Raw genomic sequence first — 18,620 nt, 5'->3', positions numbered from 1 at the left:
TCTTCGCACTGCTAATGGAAGAGAGTATGTTGATGGTGATTTTCAGTCTTACCTTTTAACCATGGGACTATCCATCAGACTAGTCGTGTAGATACTCTATTACGATCCTGTCATGTATTGGTCACCATAGACGTTGTATTTCATGAACCAGAGGCTTACTATCCAGATAATTACTAGAGATGAGCCTTTGGTAGGTTCTCTTGATAACAGCCCATTTTTCTAAATGGAGGCAAGGGATAGTTCGGTTAAGAAGGGGACAGACACAGCGGTTGGAACCGATACTTCGGTTCAGGGGGAGCCAAAACAGCTCCAAGTTTTTTCTCGTTTTCGGTCCAAGCGACAATGTGATGATATGACCCCTGCTCCATCTTTGCAAGTTGACACCACCACTACCACATTACCTGGCCAATTGCCTACCCCTGATCCAGGATCCGATACTCCATCAGGTAATCTTCTCCCAACAAGTGACAATATTCCTTCTCTTGACCCTACTTAAGAGTTACCCATTGCTACTCGCAAGGGACGTGGAGCTTGTACTCAGCATCCCATCTCCCATTTCGTGTCATATAATTGTTTATCACCATCCTATCTTGCTTTTGTGTCTTCTTTGTCCTCTATTTCCCTTCCACAGAACTGACATAACGCTTTATCAGATACTAAATGGAAGGAAGCCATGAATGAAGAAATGAGGGCTCTTGGGAAAAATGACACATGGCAATATGGGATTTAGTAACTCTTCCACCCCATAAGAGACCAGTTGGGTGCAAATGGATATTCACAATCAAACAAAAAACTGATGGCCTCGTAGATAGATACAAAGCGAAGATTAAAGGCAAAGGGATTTACCCAAACTTATGGGATCGACTACCAGGAGACCTTTGCTCTAGTTGCAAAAAAGAATACCATCAGAGTCGCCATCTCCTGTGTTGTTAACTTAGGATGGAGCTACAACAGCTGGATGTTAAGAATGCCTTCCTCTATGGTGAGCTCGAAGAAGTATATATGGATATTCCTCCTGGTTACTTTAGTAGTGCAACTCAAGGGAAGGTCTGCAAGCTGAAGCGTGCGTTATATGGGCTGAAACAGTCTCTCAGGGCCTGGTTTGGTTGGTTTCACAGAATTATAGTATCAATGGGATACAAACAGAGCAATGCTGATCACATTCTATTTATCAAACGTGTGAGTGATCACATCACTATTCTTTTAACATCCACCACATCATTCCTTAAATCTTTATACACTACTATGCCCACTCCACGTCTATTACTTTTGAAATATTACCAAAACCTTTGCTAACTAGAAGAAGAGCGATGGGGAGAAGAGAAGAAGAAAAGAATGGAGATAATCGAAGTGGGAGAGAAGGTTGGGAGATAAAGAGATGATATCCTTATCATAGCAGAAAATTGTCAATGGCCCTCTTTCTTAGCTCACTCTTAGTAGCAACCAACTTAGAGTCAGTGTCTTAATTACAAATACAAAGTAGAAATAAAAGTCCTACCTAACCAAACAAGTTCAATTACAATAGGAAAGAGAAGCTTTTGCACAACTGCATTTTTTCACAAAATCACAATCGACCTTAATATGGTTGGTCCTGATGCAGGTTCATCATAGAAATTGGCTTATTTCTTTAGAAATAGGCCTAGGGTTGCGTTATATACATGTTGGGCAGGTTCATTAGGTCCTCTCATGAAAAACAAGATTACTAGACACACAAATTGCAGCTTGATTGTCACAATAGATCTTCATTGGTTTAGGAACTGAGAACCCCAATTCTTGTAGCAGAGAATCTAACCACATGAACTTTGCTGAAGTATGAGCTAGAGCTCAATACTCAACCTTTGTACTCATTACTCCTCCAAGAAACAAGATTACCACCAACAAACATACAATATCTAGTGGTCAATCTACGTTTATTGGCAACACCAGCCCAATCAACATCAGAGTAACCTAATATACCGCTTTCAAATAGAAGATCTAAAACACAGAGTGATCAGAGAAGCACTAAGTGAATCCATAACCACTGATAATTTTGCTGAACTTACCAAACCCAGCACGAGGAGACTTTTTCAACCCATAGATAGCCTTGTGAAGACGACAAACCTTGGGTACGTTCTCACCCTAGGCAACATACCCCAGAGGTTGCTCCATATATACTTCTTCCTCAAGATCACCATAAAGGAAAACATTTTTTAATGTCCAACTAAAACAGAGGCCAATGAATATTCACAGCCAAGGAAATAAGAACACAAAATAGTATCAAAACCTCAAATAACCAGAAGAACACAGATGGGGGAGAGGAAGAGAAGAAGAGAATGGAGAGAAGGGTGGACAATAAAAGGATAATATCCCTATCGCAGGCAGCAACTTTATTATATAGGTTGACACTCAGTAGCAGCCAACTAAGAGTTAAAGTCTTAATTACAAACACAAAGTATAATAGAAATAAAAGTCCTACCTAACCTAACAAGTCTAATTACAATAGGAAAGATAACAAACATTATCTAAACTACTTAGACATGACCTTAGACATAATCCCACAGTACAAAGGTCCATGGACCCATGTATCCCCAACCGAGACACACTCTAACAACTTGTATTTCTTGTATACCAAAGTTTAAAATAGTCCAACTCCGTAAAATTTCATACCCTTCCATCTAGTCTCTTGAATACAAGCTATGTTAATCCTTCTTCTCCTCGTAAACATCTATCAATTCTAGACTCTTACCCGTTAAAGATCCAATGTTCCAAGATGCTACCCTAATCCGACGCGTTGGACTAGCTTCTTTACTCGCACTCGCCCACTTACTAGGGACACCCTAGCTAACCCTTGCTCACTTTTCACTACACCCGGGTCATAGTGTAGCATGTCGGTTATTCAGTGGAGACTGCCCTAGGTTTTTTCCGGTGTCAAATGCTGACCTCATGTACCAATTCTCCTCCTTTATCCGGCTTGGGACCGGAAGCAAAAGTTGGCAGAATTCTATTATGGGCATTATATGTAGGCCAAAAATTTGTAAAGCCCTATTCTATCTACTACTCAAATTTATAAGAACTATTGGGGGAAGATACAATAGACTAGGAAAGAACAGAAACAAAAAAGAAAACAGTAATATCGTTTCCAAAAAAGGTGAAATTCCTAGTTCTGATGGGATTTGCAACTGGAGCTTCAAATCTGAAATCTGGAATATGGCTTGGGCTTGCATTGGTAGAGGGACCAAAATGACATTGTTCATTAGGAAATGACGCTGGAAAAGGGAACTGGAACTGAAACTAAGCATCAATTTTTACCCTATGTTTCTGCTAACTGCTGTTATTCCTTCTATTCTGAATTCCAGATTTGATACAATCATACAATATGATTGTCGAAAAATAATCATAAACCCAGCTCAGATATCCTCCGCTTTCATGAACCTCAATCAGCCCAACTGATTTCCCTCTTTTGGGCATCAACCTGCCATTAAAATCAACATATACATCCAACCCATCAACATACTCAGATCTGACACAAACCCATCCACCTCTCTTTTGTGCATTATGAGCTAATTATTCAAATTCTCCAATTCTTTTGTGAAACCTACATCAAATCAACCCTCGAGAGAAAAATTAAAAGGAGGGTTGTGACTCATGTCACAAAACTGTAACATTTGAACAAGGTTCGAGAACTCGCAAGATCTCGCCGAGTTTCTCGGTTTTTCAAAATCTCGAGTCGAGATCACATACGCATTCTAAAAGTGCATTTTCTCGGCGAGATCTCGGCGAGATATCGAGATCTCGCCATCTCCGAGTTTCTCGGTTTGACATAGGAAAATGCCCATCTAGGTCCTTTACATGAGTGCCAGATCTCGAGATCTTGCTGGAAATTCTTGGTATACAGACACCTATCTATGCCAGGGACCAAGACAGACACTTATTTATGCCTAATATCATTTAAGTAAATGCTTTTAAGATATTATTCATAAATAAGAAAATACCCCCTCATTTGAATCCAATAAAAATAGTTAAAAAATAAAATTCCAAAAGGAAAAAAAGTCAACCCCCTAGTTCAAGAACAAAAACTGGATTTTCGGTGGTAGGTGCAATTTTCAACTTCCTAATGCTAGGGTTTTTCTCAAATCTAAAAATTCCATAATTCTTATTATGGTAAAACATTGCTAAAAACCAAAAGTGCGGTAAAATATTCATTTGTTTTGATGTCCAAAAATTATTTCCATTCGGGCGATTTTGACGATTCGCAAGACATCGAATTAAGTTTGACCGATGCATAACCCTTTCAATATAAATCAGATTTTAGCAATCTTGGACTTGTTGGAAAGCTTTCAAAACAAAGCTTTCCAACAAGTCCAAGATTGCTAAAATCTGATTTATATTGAAAGAGTTATGTACCGGTCAAACTTAATTCGATGTGCACGAATGCTGTCAAAATCCAGTTGCGTTAGAAAGTTTGAAAATTGCACCTACCGCCGAAAATTCAGTTTTTGTTCTTGAACTGGGGGGTTGACTTTTTTTTCTTTTGGAATTTGATTTTTTAACTATTTTTATTGGATTCAAATAGGGGGTATTTGCTTATTTATGAATAATATCTTAAGTAAATGCAATATCATTTACTTAAATGCTATTAGGCATAAATAAGTGTATTTGTCTTGTGTCTGTCCTGGTTTCTAGCATAAGTCAGTGCCTATCCTGCTTTCCTACTAACTGAAACTCCTATTTGGACTTAGTTTTTGCAAAATCTGATAGTGCCATTGTGTTTAAATGGCCTAAAATAGGCTGAATACCAAGTTTCAGACCCAAACTAGGTCTAAAACCCACCGAGATGAGGCTTCGAGTCGAGAAAAAAAAAAATGCAACAACTCGGCGAGATCTCGCCGAGATCTCGACTCGACTCGGTTTTTCAAGGGTCCGAGTTGGCACCGAGACCCGAGTTTTCGAACCTTGCATTTGAAAACACTGGTGGGTCCATATGATAGAGGACCCACACCCATATTGTTGGTCAAATTAAGCTCAAAAAAGAAGGGGAAGTGCTTTAAATTGAGTTCAAAGTGACAATAAAAACTAGAAATATAACTATATTCCATAATATTGAAATGGCATTCTTGTAATTTATGAAGTCTGAAATGCAATTTTTTACCCCCCATTATATGCTCATTACAAGCTGAAATCTGATGGATGACATGGCCATGGAGTCAATTATCAAATGGAGTCACTTAAACCTATTCAAATTATGCCACATGTCAAGAATATGAGACCCTTGTTATGTGAAGCATCTCACTAAGCTTTGTGACATCTACGATTTTCCCCTTAAAACACCCACCATCTGAAAAATACATCACATTTTATTTTCCTTCTTTTATATCATTTAATAAAGAGGAATATAGGACACACAGTCAATCAGACCAACAGGATCAAGACCTACAACTGAAGACTCTAATGGACCAGGCCAAATACAACAGAGATCCCTTTTAGCCAAAATGGGTGAGAGGAGGACCATTTGACACAATTTATTTCCTACATGTACATTAGTCACCTACTTTAATTTCAACATACACAGGCACATTTATAAAGAAAATAAATCCAGTATACAATTTTTAGATGGCCAGCAAGTTAAAAATAAAAAAAGCATCAGAAATATTTTTCGCAAATCTAAACCGAGATCGACCTGCATTCAAACCACCCCCTATAATAATCTTTTCTCATTGACTAAAACCTTGCACTAATCCATCCATGTGTTTTTAAAATTGACAACCTAATAATATTGAGAACTGATAACAATGAGGAAGAAGAAGAAGAGAATGGAACAACAGCAGTAATATTCACTTATCTCTGAAAAGAATGAGATACAAAGTATATGCTAGGGATAGGGGCAAATAAGGAAAATATCAAAAAGTAAATAGAGGCTCTTGGGATTAGCGCCTGGTGCAAATTCAGAGACCCACACGATACTTCTACCACTCCCCCCTCAAGCTGAAGCACATATATCAATCATGCCAAGCTTGTTACAAATATAATCAATACACCCACTACCCAGAGGCTTTGTAAACACATCTGCCAGCTGCTCCCCAGTTCTGACATGACTTGGAAGAATCAACCACTCTGCATCTTCTCACGAACAAAATGATAGTCGATCTCAATATGCTTTGTCTTCTCATGAAACACAGGATTTGAAGCAATATGAACGGCTGCCTTGTTATCACACCACAGCTGCATGGAAACTGAGATTTTAGAACCCAACTCAGATAATAATTGTTGAACCCACATCAGCTCACAAGTCACATGAACCATTGCTCTATATTCTGATTCAGCACTTGAACAAGCCACAACACTTTGTTTCTTGCTTTTCCAAGAAACAAGGTTTCCTCCAACAAAAGTACAATATCCCATAGTTGACCTCCTATCAACTGGGGATTCTGACCAATCAGCATCTGAAAAACCCTCAACTCGGTTATAACCATGATCACGATACACTATTCCTCTACCCAATGCCTTCTTGAGATATCGTAACACCCAGATAACAGCATCCCAATGAGGAGTCCGAGAAAAAGAGAGAAACTGGCTCACCACATTAGCAAGAAAAGCAATATCTGGTCGGGTAATTGTTAAGTAATTCAGCTTACCCACCAACCTTCTATACCTCTCAAGATTGTCAAGAAAATCTCCCTCTTCAATAGTGAGCTTTACATTGTGATCCATAGGAGAGTCAATAGGTTTGGCCCCAAGCATGCCTGTCTCATCTCAGTCAACAAATCCAGAACATACTTCCTCTGTGACAGAAACACTCCCTTTTCAGACTGAGCTACTTCAATTCCCAAAAAATACTTCAACCTCCCCAAATCCTTAGTCTGGAACATCTGTTGAAGATAAGACTTCAAAACCATAATACCTGCTGAAACATCACCAGTGATAATAATGTCAACAACATATACGATAAGAAAAATCCTCCCTGATGTGCACAGTAATGTGTGAAATCTTAGGATCGTAAGCATGCAATTTACTCACATTTTATAGAGCTACTCGAGGTATTTTTCTATGTTTTCAGGTTTTAGGATAATTTTAGTAGAACTGGAGTAATAAAGCTAAAAGAGCCGAAAAAAAGAAGATTCAATGAAGATAGAAGCTGAAGACCAGAGCGAGTCGATACGAGTTGAGAGAAGCAGAAGAAGGAGAGGAAAGAGAAAAAAATCAAGCATAGGGGCATAAGGGTAATTTTGGCAAATTAGGAATCTTTCGGAAAATATTGGATACTGGGCTCATATCGTCTGGAATTTAAAATGGTGCAACTTTAATTCTCGGGTTAGTTCCATCTGGACCCAAGATAAAAAGATATAGCCCAAAAACGATTCTTAGTGAAGTTGGAATTTAGGATAAAAAATATAATAAAAAAAAAAAAGAGAAAAACATCTTTTCTCTCTAATCTCTCTCCTAAACTCTCTCGGATTGTATCTCTTTTATTTTGGTAAATTCGGATTGTATCTCTTCTCTCTCCCACTTCTCAAATTCTCTCTCCTATCTCCTACCCATCTCTTTTCACGAGCTCTCTCTCTCCCCATATAACATCCATCTTGACCGCACTCCAGCCGCTCTCTCTCCCTTCAGTCCTTCATTTTCTTTTTTAGTTTTAATTTTCTATTTTAGAATGATAATAGCAGCAGCAGTGTCGTTCCTCTTCGTTATACCCGATCTCTCATCCTCTTCTTTTTATTTTAGTTTTTAGATCTTATGTAATTAGGTTATCATATGTAATTTTAATTTTTAGAATCACTGTAGGATAATTTTTATTTTCCCATCCCTAAGATCATATGTGTAATTTTCATTATATACTTTGATAATTTGTTCTTAAATATTGGATGCGGCTTCAAGTGATGGGATTCAAGTGATGGAATCATCTTCATTGGAGTTATTCGAATCAGCTAAGTTTTTCTTATTATAAATTTTAGTTTTAGTAATTTTCATGTCTTTTTCTCCATCAATCCTTCCTTCCCTCTTCATTGCTTTCATGGCTAGCTAAACCTCTCCTCTTGGGAGTGGGTGAAAACATGAGAGAAGGAAGAATTGATGGCTAGCATTGTCTATATGATTAATGGACAGAATCAATATTGGACTTACAATGGATGACCGCCCACAGCTTGTATGTCATTCCAAAGGGAACTATATACATGTTCGTTAGCTGTATCCATTGTGACACCATTATGTTCATGTATTTTTTGTTTACATTGTATGTTGTATGAGTACTATTTTCATAGGATATGTTAGCTGTATATGAGCCGTGCCGCATATCTTATAGACCTAGGCCGTATACATGCTTTGCCCTAATATGCAAGTCATTGATCTGCCCTAATTCTCATGGTGGAACCCATTCCCAAGTGACTTTCTTATTTTTAATTCATCCATTCCCTTAGCGGTTGCCCTAGTTTCTATTTTTAATTTGTTATTGTCACACCCCGGCCCGATTATTAAGGGCCAAGTGTAGCGGGATGTCTCTGACATCTAACCAATCCCCAAGGATCACAAGTGTAGTACCCTATTTACAATCATTGCTCACAGACATAGTAATCAGAGGCAGCGGAAACAATTTAATTAATAGAGATAACATCATTAGTAAGAGAAGTCTAAGTGATATTTCATTTATATAAAGGATAAGGCTTGTGATACAACTATACAATTCTCTGAGATCATGGCTTCCCTTAACCTCTTCGAGAGTCTCTCTGGCCTCCGCATTAATCTCCTTAAATCCAAACTCTTCCTCTCTGGTGTCTCGACCCTTGACCGAGACTACCTCCTCCGTCTCACCGGTTTTTCTCTTGGCTCTCTTCCAGCTGAAATACCGGGTCTTCCCCTACCCCGCTAGGCTCTCTAGTCATCATTGCACTCCCACGCTTGACAATATTCGCAAGCGTCTTCAGCTTTGGAAGGGTAGGCTCCTATCCTATGCGGGTAGGCTTGAATGCATTAAATCGGTGCTTCAATCTTCTTATATCTATTGGTGCGGCATCTTTGCCCTTCCCAAAGCCACCATCAAAGCTATGGAAGCCCTTTTCTGTGCTTTCCTCTGGAAAGGAAAAAAATCCCACAGATTCCTCTACCCTCTCAGCTGGAAATCCATCTGCCTCCCAAAATCCGAAGGAGGTCTGGGCATCTGCCGTATCCGTGATTCCAATACCGCGGGTATTTTGAAGCTTATTTGGAAAATCTCCTCTAAGCATGACTCCATTTGGGTCCATTGGGTCTACTCCCACTTCCTCAGGAATGACTCCATTTGGACTGTATCCGTCCCTGCGGATTCTTCTTGGATCTGGCGCAAGATCCTTCTTCTCCGCCCCCTGGCCCTTAGGGCCATTTCCTCTTCCATCTTGGATAGATCCTCCACCTCCCTCTGGCTTGACCCCTGGCATCCTTTTGGTGTCCTCTACAACTTCTTTGGAGCCAGAACAATTTATTCCTCCGGCATTCCAAAGTCTGCTCCCCTCTCCTCCATCATTTTTCAGGGTTCCTGGTCCCCCCCCCTCCCCTACCCCCCTCGTCCTCTCCTTGATCTGGAATTCCCTCCCCACCCTCCCTCCCTCCCTCCCTCCCCCCATGATCACGCGGACAAGGTTATTTGGCTCCCCTCCACTAATGGCCTTTTCAGCTTTAGATCCGCCTGGAATCTAGTCAGAACCCAAGCCCCTACTGTCCTATGGCATAAGTTAGTCTGGTTCAAAGGTCACATCCCTCGACATAGCTTCCTTGCTTGGAGAACCTTTAACCTTTGCCTCCCTACCCAAGCCTTCCTCTCCCACCGCAGAATCCACGTCCCCACATCTTGCATCTTCTGTTGGAATGGTTCAGAAGACATTGACCACCTTTTTTTTGCTTGCCCCTTTACCTCTACCATTTGGAAAAAAGCCCTTTCGTTTATCTGGCCTCGCAGTAGGAGACATCTCCCTTTCGCTCGAGAGTGGCTTTGGCTGGTCATGACTTACCCTGGATGCTCGATCTGTGACACTATTGGCAAGCTTGTGTTTTGCGCTTCTCTTTACCACATTTGGATGGAGAGGAACCTTAGGAGATGGACCTCCAAATCTCGCTCTTTTGACTTGATTTGGAAAGCCATCTTTTGGGATGTCTCCACTAAGTTTACTTTTCTTCCTACCAAGGCTGTTTTGGACTCCCCAAGGAACAGGCATATTGTTGTGTCCTGGGGTTTAGATAGTGCTCTTTTAAGATCCCTCTCCCCCACTTAGTTGGGCCTGGGATCTGCTCTCCCCCCCCCCCCCCGTGTTCCCCTTTTTGTACATTCCCCCCCCCCCCTTTTTAGGTCTTCTCCTTTTCGCCCCCCTTGGGCTTTGGTAATATAATTTTTTATTCACCAAAAAAAAAAAAAAAAAAAGTATACAAGAAACTATACTATAACTATATAAAGCATAAAAGAGTGGGGAGGTAGCTTGGACTATCAGGCCAAGATCAGGAGGTTGCGCAATCATCACGTGCGCACGAAGTATCGTGTACTTCAAACTCCAGCACCGCAAATCCAACATTAGAAGTAACTAAATCACCTGAAAAATAAGGATATCCACAAGGGTGAGCTCTCAACTGAGCCCAGTGAGGGGGGTACAAGCATACAAACACAATAAATCCATGATGCATGTGCTAAACCAACATGTTCCTAGCACAGATACTAAGTCTCATGGGGTATAAGTACTACTACTAGTGGTATATGCTAACCTCGGTGAGGACCCGCCAGTTTTGGAACTAACACATCGGACCCCGACAGACCCCCAAATGACCAACCCTGCCTGTTTATTCCCACAGCGGAATTAGGGACCCACTAACATGGGACAGAAGATGGCATCCTGGAACTAACACATCGGTCTCTGCCACGGGTTGTCCAACACCTTTCCCCCTGTTGGTAAGGGGCGCAGTACTGGGTAATGAATATCAACCTAGCCCAGTGCAATCTAAATATGATGAGGCAAGCATGATCTTAGTTATAAATTACCGAATTCCATCATCATAAATTCACATCATATAAATAATCAATGCAAATGCAATGCAGTATGTCTTTGTGCAACCTATTTTACATGCAGTCTAATGCATTAAATAAAAGCTAGAAAACTACATGCTCCAGGTATAGAGGTAATAATGCATGAGCATGGCATTCAGCATAAAGTTGAAATTAATGTGATAAACACGTAGGAAATTAAGGTCGAATCCCCTTACCTGAGATAGTCGATAAACCTAGTCAGTTAGAAACCCAAAAGGCCAAGTAATCCTCACCAAAAATGGAGTAAAACAGTCCTAAATAAACATCAAAACATCATATATCAATGAGGGTAATAATCTAGGTCAAACCCTAAGGAATCAGTCCAACAATCACACAAAAAGGGGGCAGCCGGATGCAGATTTCCAGTAAGCCGGTCGACCGCCCCTAGGCCTGCAACAGCATCCAGGTCAGTGTCCGAATTTGGGGGTTTTGCTTCAATTGGCCAGATCTTTGCATGCATGGCCCAAATTAGGAGTTTTAACATTAATTCCAGGTGGGTCAATCTATTTTGGGTTCCTATTTCATAATTAGTTAGTTAATTTAGGAATTTCTTCAATTAAACCTAAATTAACTAGGTTTGGGTTTATTATACAAGTAATAGCTTCAACATTAAAGGTCAAGATTAGAGTTTTAACACTCAATTTCAGGTCTGTTTTGACAGGAACTGATCTACAACAGTTCAATTCACAAGAAAATCCAAACAATTAAGCTTAGACTTAAAGTTTAATGGTGCAAGGCTTATTTAGGTTGGAAAAGAAAGGAAGTAAAGGGGAAATCAGCAAGTTTCTCATGGCCTACCTGAGTATAGAAGTAGAACAGATGCTGGAAACACTTATAATGAAGATTCAAGTTCAATTTCGGATGTGGAAGCTAAGCCTTCAAGAGCAGCCCTTGTTCTCTCTTCTTCTCTTCTCTTTTCTCTTTTCTTCCTTCTCCAAGCTGGAACGGATTTTTCAGCTTCTCTAAGATGTGAATAGTAAATGATTTAAGAGAAGTTATATATATATGACACTTAATCACTAAGGGGCAGAACCGTCTTTTGGTCATAAATTATTTCTAAAATTGATTCTTTTGTATTTATTACCTTATTCCAGCTACAGAATGATGTCATGCGACATCAGGGATGATCCGGATACGAGTAACTGTCCGAAACTACATTCCCCACTGGGGAACGGGGTCCCACAGAGTCAATTTTATTAAAATACCCTTCTAACCCTATTTGGTCGTACAAAACGTTATATAAATATATTTTAAATTATACTTACATTGAGTTTAATTAAGGGGAGGTCCTGCAGCCTGTCCAGCCAGCAGACCCGACACAAGTAGCTCTGGTACGGGGTCCCACTAGGTAAAAATTACTATTCTGCCCCTAATACACTAATTAATTAAAAATACAACATATATACATATAAAATGGGATTCTTACCGGGGATTCGGCCTAAGACAGAGAGAGGCTTCGCAGGCCATCAAACCAGCATGCCAAGCACAGGAAAAAGATGTGATGATGCCCATAGCTTGAGGTTAGCATGGGAAAGATTGAACCAAAATCTGAAATCACTCGGGTTCCAAAAGTTCTTTTCTTTTTTTTTTTTTTGCGGGTTTCACAGTTATCTTTGGTAATTTAGTTGCTTCTATATTTGCTAGTTTCCATAATTGGTAGTTTCTATATATAGGTTGCTTCCATATTTGGTAAGTTGTACACTTCGCCTTAATTAAAAGTGCAAATTTATTCAAGGTTGACCTCCTCGTGTTCGACCCGTAGCTACGATTGACCTATACGCTTGCGGTATTATTTTAAACTCAAACACTCCCTGCACTTGAGTGTCTATAGGTGTGGTCACCACCACACCTAGATAGACCAACCTCAAGGACCACCTTAGGAAAATGACCAAACCACGCACGAGGGGGCTGTTTCAGTCCATGCAAAGACTTTCTTAATCTACAAACCATATCAGACTCCCCCTGAGCAACAAACCCGTGAGGTTGCTCCATATACACCTCTTCTTGTAGTGTACCATGCAAAAAGGCATTCTTGACATCTAGTTGAAACAAAGGCCAATAATTGAAGATAGCAAGAGATATCAAAATACATACAGAAGCAAGCTTGGCAACAGGAGAGAAAGTGTCTAAATAATCAACACCATACACCTGAGCATAACCCTTGGCCACAAGCCTCGCTTTCAAACGAGTAAGAGAACCATCGAGATTAACTTTCACTACATACACCCATCTACAACCAATAGCCGTCTTACCCTGCGGCCGAGGAACTAGTTCCCAAGTCTAATTCACATCTAAAGCCGATAATTCTTCCTCCATAGCTGTCCTCCAACCAGGACTAGATAATGCCTCCGCCACAGACTTGGGAAGGGCATGAGACTCAACAGTAGATAAAAAGGAACGATATGGAGAAGACAACCCAGATTAAGAAACAAAGTTAGAAATAGAATGTTGTGTACAGCTACAAGTACCTTTTCGTTGAGCAATGGGAAGATCAAGATCAGAAAACATTGGTACAACTTGAGAAGGACTATCATCAGGATCTGCAGTTGGAGGAGTCATGGCAGTGTCCGTGAGTACAGGGGGGGCAGCAGCTACCTTGGGGTGTCGACTATAAACATTGATGACAGGAGGACGACGAACAGGAGCAGCTGGAGCAGAACCCTGAGGCAAAGAAGACTAAACAATATAGATAGGAAAACCATCATCCAATTCAAAAGCATTAACTGGGTCAACATGATAAGGGGTGGACTCAAAAAATGACACATCAACTGTAACAAAATATTTACGCTAAACAGGTGAGTAGCAGCGATCTCCTCTCTAAGTACAAGAATAACAGAAAAAAAACATTTTATGGCTTTGGGAACTAGCTTGGATAAACCTTGCCGATGGTCACGAATAAAACACATACACCCAAAAATACGAGGAGACAGTGAAAACAATGGCTCTATAAGAAATAGCAAGGAATGAAGAATCTCTCCTTTCAAGATGGAGGAGGGCATACAATTGAAAAGATAATTGGCAATCATAACAGCATCAGCCCAAAAGGTTTTAGGAACTTGCATCTCAACTAACATAAAACGGGTAACTTCCAACAAATGGTGATTTTTCCTTTCTGCCACACCATTTTGTTGAGGTGTGTCTGAATAGGAGAATTTTTCATTAACATAAAACGGGTAACTTCCAACTCGGAACGAATTTTCATTAAATATAACCAAGTGACCCTTGAATGGTCATCAACAAAAGTAACAAAATATTTGAATCCCAAGTTGGAAGTAACAGGACACGGACCCCATACATCAGAATGAACCAAAGAAAAAAGCAAAGCTAAAAGCTAATGGACTCTAGGGGATAACTCACACGATGAAGTTTCCCAAACAAACACGACTCACATTCAAGACTAGAAAGAGAAACAAAACGAGGATCTAATCTTTTAAGACTCTCCAACGAGGGATGACCAAGCCAACAATAAATCTGATGATGGGAAGCAGTATCGGAGCAGGCAACCGAACCAGAACCTTCAAGTATAGCTCCTGTCTCCCGTCCTCTACCAATCGTCCTCTTTGTAGCAAGATCTTGAAAGACACAAGATTCAAGGTAAAATGTCACGGAACAATTTAAAGCTCTAGTCAATTTGCTAACAGACATAACATTAAACTAAATATTGGGAAGGTAAAAAACAAAAGGAAAGGTTAGAGACGAACTAGGAATAATAGTACCAGTGCCTTTGACCTTGGCTAAAGATCCATCAGCTAAAGTAACACTGGAAGACGAAGGAGACAGAGAAGAAAAGATACCTGACACGCCAAACATGTGATCAGATGCCCCTGAATCAATAATCCAGGGACGAGATGTAGCAAAGAGACACACGGTGGCATTACCTGTCTGAACCATAGTAGCAATGGATGAAGTGACCTGTGATATTTGGAACTGATTGTACCGGGCAAACTCCTCATCTGTCATGACAACTACCCTACTCTCAGATGGTTGAAACTGAGGGGCTGATTCCATAGTAGTAACTAAGTTAGCAAACTACTGCAACTAGGTTGGTTTCCCATGGAGCTTCCAACAAAATCTCTGAATATGTCCGGGCTGACCACAATAATGATAGATCCATACATTACCATCAGATGTAGTACCAGACTGGCCAAAACCATACTGGTTTTGACCTCTTCCTATGCCACGGCCACCTCCACGACTTCCACCTTCTCCTCGATCAATACTACCAGCCCCTGTTTGTGAGACCAGGGCTGAACTCTCAACAACAGGGGAAGCATCATGAGAGCTATCTCGAGATACCCTAAGTACCCGAGAAAAAGTATCAGTGAGGGATGCAATAGTCTCACCCCCAAGAATTTGTGATCTAACCGAATCATATTCCTATCCAAGGCCTCCCAAAAAACCCATAACTGCCAATTCGCGATAGAAAGGAGAGAATTCAACTCCTCATACATCCTCTTAAAATCAGCAAAGCACTGTGTAATAGATCTCCCCTTCCTCTCTGTCTGATAGAAGTCTTGAGAGAGTTCATAAATTCGAGACAGGTTATTCTGACCAGAGTATAAGATTCCTAGATACTCCCAAAGTTTCTTCACAGTGTCGATGTGAGTAACCAAATCAACTATGTGGTTCTCCATAGAATTCAACATCTGGCCAAGGATTCGAGCATCAACGATCTCCTAAGTTGTATCATCAGCAAGTTTAGTTCCTACCAGATGTGCCTGCTGATCCCAACCTGTCAACACAAGGATCACAATTTTCCTCCACTATTGAAAATTTGTGACCCCTTCCAATTTGTTCTGCATGATTCGATTGGAGGACGAGGAAACAACTTCTGTAACCATATTCTTCTTATTTTCATCTCCCATAGCTCCCCTTCTTAAAATTTCGACCAAAAAGTTCAACGAAAACTTCACAGGTATTTAATCAAACACCTAATAGGCGACTTGCTGCTACTCCACTTGATTCAAGAAAACAAGACTTACCAATCAAATCACCACACAATGATCACAACAGTACTCTAAACTTCAAAAAACAGCAAGCAAATCTACCATAAAAGTAAACTAATACCTTGCCGCAAGCACCACTACACACAGAATTGCAGAACCAGCAAGCTTCATTCAATCGAACTCCACAGAAAAAGGTTCAAGTCACTCGAACATCGCAGAAGAATAGCAGCCCAGTGTCGCCATTAAATCCTTCAAGGCATCACCAAACATAGGCTTCCAAAGTCTTCTTTGTTAAAATGTAAAAGCAGATTTAATCCATAATAGCAATCCCCAACACCACAACCAACAAACCAGCAAAGAGAAGGGGTGAAAACACCCCTGTTCTTAGAATCGCAAACCTCTAGTTGGGAGAACCAGAAATTGCAGAAAAGAGAAAGGATATAGGAGAAGAAAAGAAGAGAAAAGGAGAAGTTCAAATGGCTGTAACCAGAAATTGCAGAAAAGAGAAAGGATATAGGAGAAGAAAAGAAGAGAAAAGGAGAAGTTCAAACGGCTGTACCAGTCCTAGTAGACCATCTCTGATACCATGATAACAAAGAAGAAAAAGAGAATGGAAGAGAAGAGAAGAGAAGACGAAGAGAATGGAACAGCAGCCGTAATTTTTACTTATCTCTGAAAAGAATGATATACAAAGTATATACTAGGGATAGGGGCAAATAAGGAAAGAACCAAAAAGTAAATAGGGTCTCTTGGGATTAGCTCCTGGCGCTAATCCCGAGACCCACTAATGGGACCCACACGATACTTCTAACAAGAACCTCTTTCTCCAACACAAGCTTGATGGATATAATGCTATCTCCAAATCTTTTAACATCCACCACATCATTCTTTAAATCTTTATCCACTACTATGCCCACTCCACTTCTATTACATTTGAAACAGAAGTATGAAGAAAAGACACACAAACTTGAACTGTCTTCCACTTCCGGAAAAAAATTACTGTACTTAGAATTGACACATATTCTCTCCACTTTTAGCAAAAGTTATAACAAACATTCTATGCATAACAACAGTAATATAGAAATGTCACCATATTCAGCTCCATAACATCCAGCCAGTCAGCCCTTATCCATGTCAAACAAAAACATACAAGTCAGTGTCCCTAGAATGAAACTGACGATAATAGGGAAATATTCAAGTATAAGAAATCAAATTTAACCATATTATACTAACTGATTAAAAAAAACAGAAAGAGACACTCACAGTCAGTAACAACCGAAAATCTGCAGTGTATTGCTTAAGACAGGCCACAAGTTTGCAATCAAGATTTTTTATCTTGTGGGCCTCATCAACTGGAAAAAGAATAGGAGATTAACATCAAAATAAGGGGCAGTAAATCAAAATATAATGTGTCAACCCAAACTGCATTTAGCAAAACGTGTTAAGCAACATGAAGTAGAAACCAAAGGATTTCATTAGATTCAGTGTCAAATTGCAGACAGTATTAACTGCATTATGGATGACAACTTATACGTTGAAACGGAAAAAGAAAGAAACAAATGACTTGGCATGCAAATAGAACTTTTAGGAAATGTCACTTCAAACAAAAAATCTAGGATATATGGGCATTAGTCTACCAAAACAAACATCTATTAAAAGCATGATACTCTCAGGAAAAAAGATGAACCTGATCGTGTGGTGGTATATCTGAGAAAGGAATAAGTGCTGTGGGTAGGAAGTACAATTAAGACAAATGAAATATGAAAGAAAAAACAATAGCCAACAGTTTCAAAATGTCATCTTACATATATTATGAGCAGAACACCTAAGGGGAAAGGTGTAGACTTTCTAGGTGTGCATCCGTAGAGAGGAACCGTGTGACAAGCACTCTAGGTGCCTTTATTTGGTAAGTTAAGCCTGAAAGCAAACTCCAAATGGCACCATAAACAGGGTCAATTTTGTTCAAGACATGGAAACCTATGATAGTAGGAGAAAAGGTTCAACAAATGGTGTGCCATTACTTATTTCTTCCCTAATGGCCGTCTTTGGCTCCTCTGGCATCCCTCCAAAGTGCCTTCTTCCATGGACAAAGCTATGTCAGTATTAAGAAACTCACCTACTAGTTCCAACAGGAGGAAACTAAAGTTACAGAACCGAGATGAGGAATCAGCAAGGATTGATTAGTCAAATTCAGCAAATGACCTTTGGGGAGCACAAAAGGCAGCAAAAAGATATGCTTGATGCCATTTGTAAGACACTCCAACTTTGGAAAAGAAAACTCTTATCCTATCCAGGTCGGCTGGTCCTCATGAAATCAGTCATACAATCCTATTATATATACTGGTCGGACATCTTTGGTCTTCCTCTGGCAACCATCAAGTCTCTTGAGTCTCCCATGGCTGCCTTCCTCTGGAAAGGAAATGACTCCTCCAGATTCCTTCAACCCATTAGATGGGCATTTGTTTGCCTTCCCAAGGAGGAGGGAGGGCTGGGCCTAAGAAGAATCAAAGATGTTAATTCAGCTGGAATCACCAAGTTGATAAGGAAGCATGCAACCAAGGAGAAAAGTATCTAGGGTAGATTGGATTTACTCTGGGCTGCTTTGTTCAGACTCCATCTGGATGGTCTCGCCCTCGTCTGATGCTTCTTGGGTGTGG

The 18,620-nt window shown here is 40.1% G+C and overlaps 1 protein-coding gene across 1 annotated transcript in view; it reads right to left on the bottom strand.

Annotated features, from left to right (window-relative positions):
• Positions 1-18,620, bottom strand: part of LOC122671681 (CHD3-type chromatin-remodeling factor CHR7-like) — a 104,869-nt gene that overhangs the window by 34,921 nt on the left and 51,328 nt on the right. Inside the window, exon 14 of the mRNA XM_043869054.1 lies at positions 17,227-17,315. Within this exon, the coding sequence (XP_043724989.1) occupies positions 17,227-17,315 (89 nt within the window). The remainder of the gene's footprint in view (positions 1-17,226; positions 17,316-18,620) is intronic.

This window comes from Telopea speciosissima, chromosome 1 (assembly GCF_018873765.1).
Source record: "Telopea speciosissima isolate NSW1024214 ecotype Mountain lineage chromosome 1, Tspe_v1, whole genome shotgun sequence".
Lineage (NCBI taxonomy): Eukaryota > Viridiplantae > Streptophyta > Magnoliopsida > Proteales > Proteaceae > Telopea > Telopea speciosissima.
The sequence above is the reverse complement of the archived record's forward strand: the minus strand, read 5'-3'. Positions and strand labels throughout refer to the sequence as shown.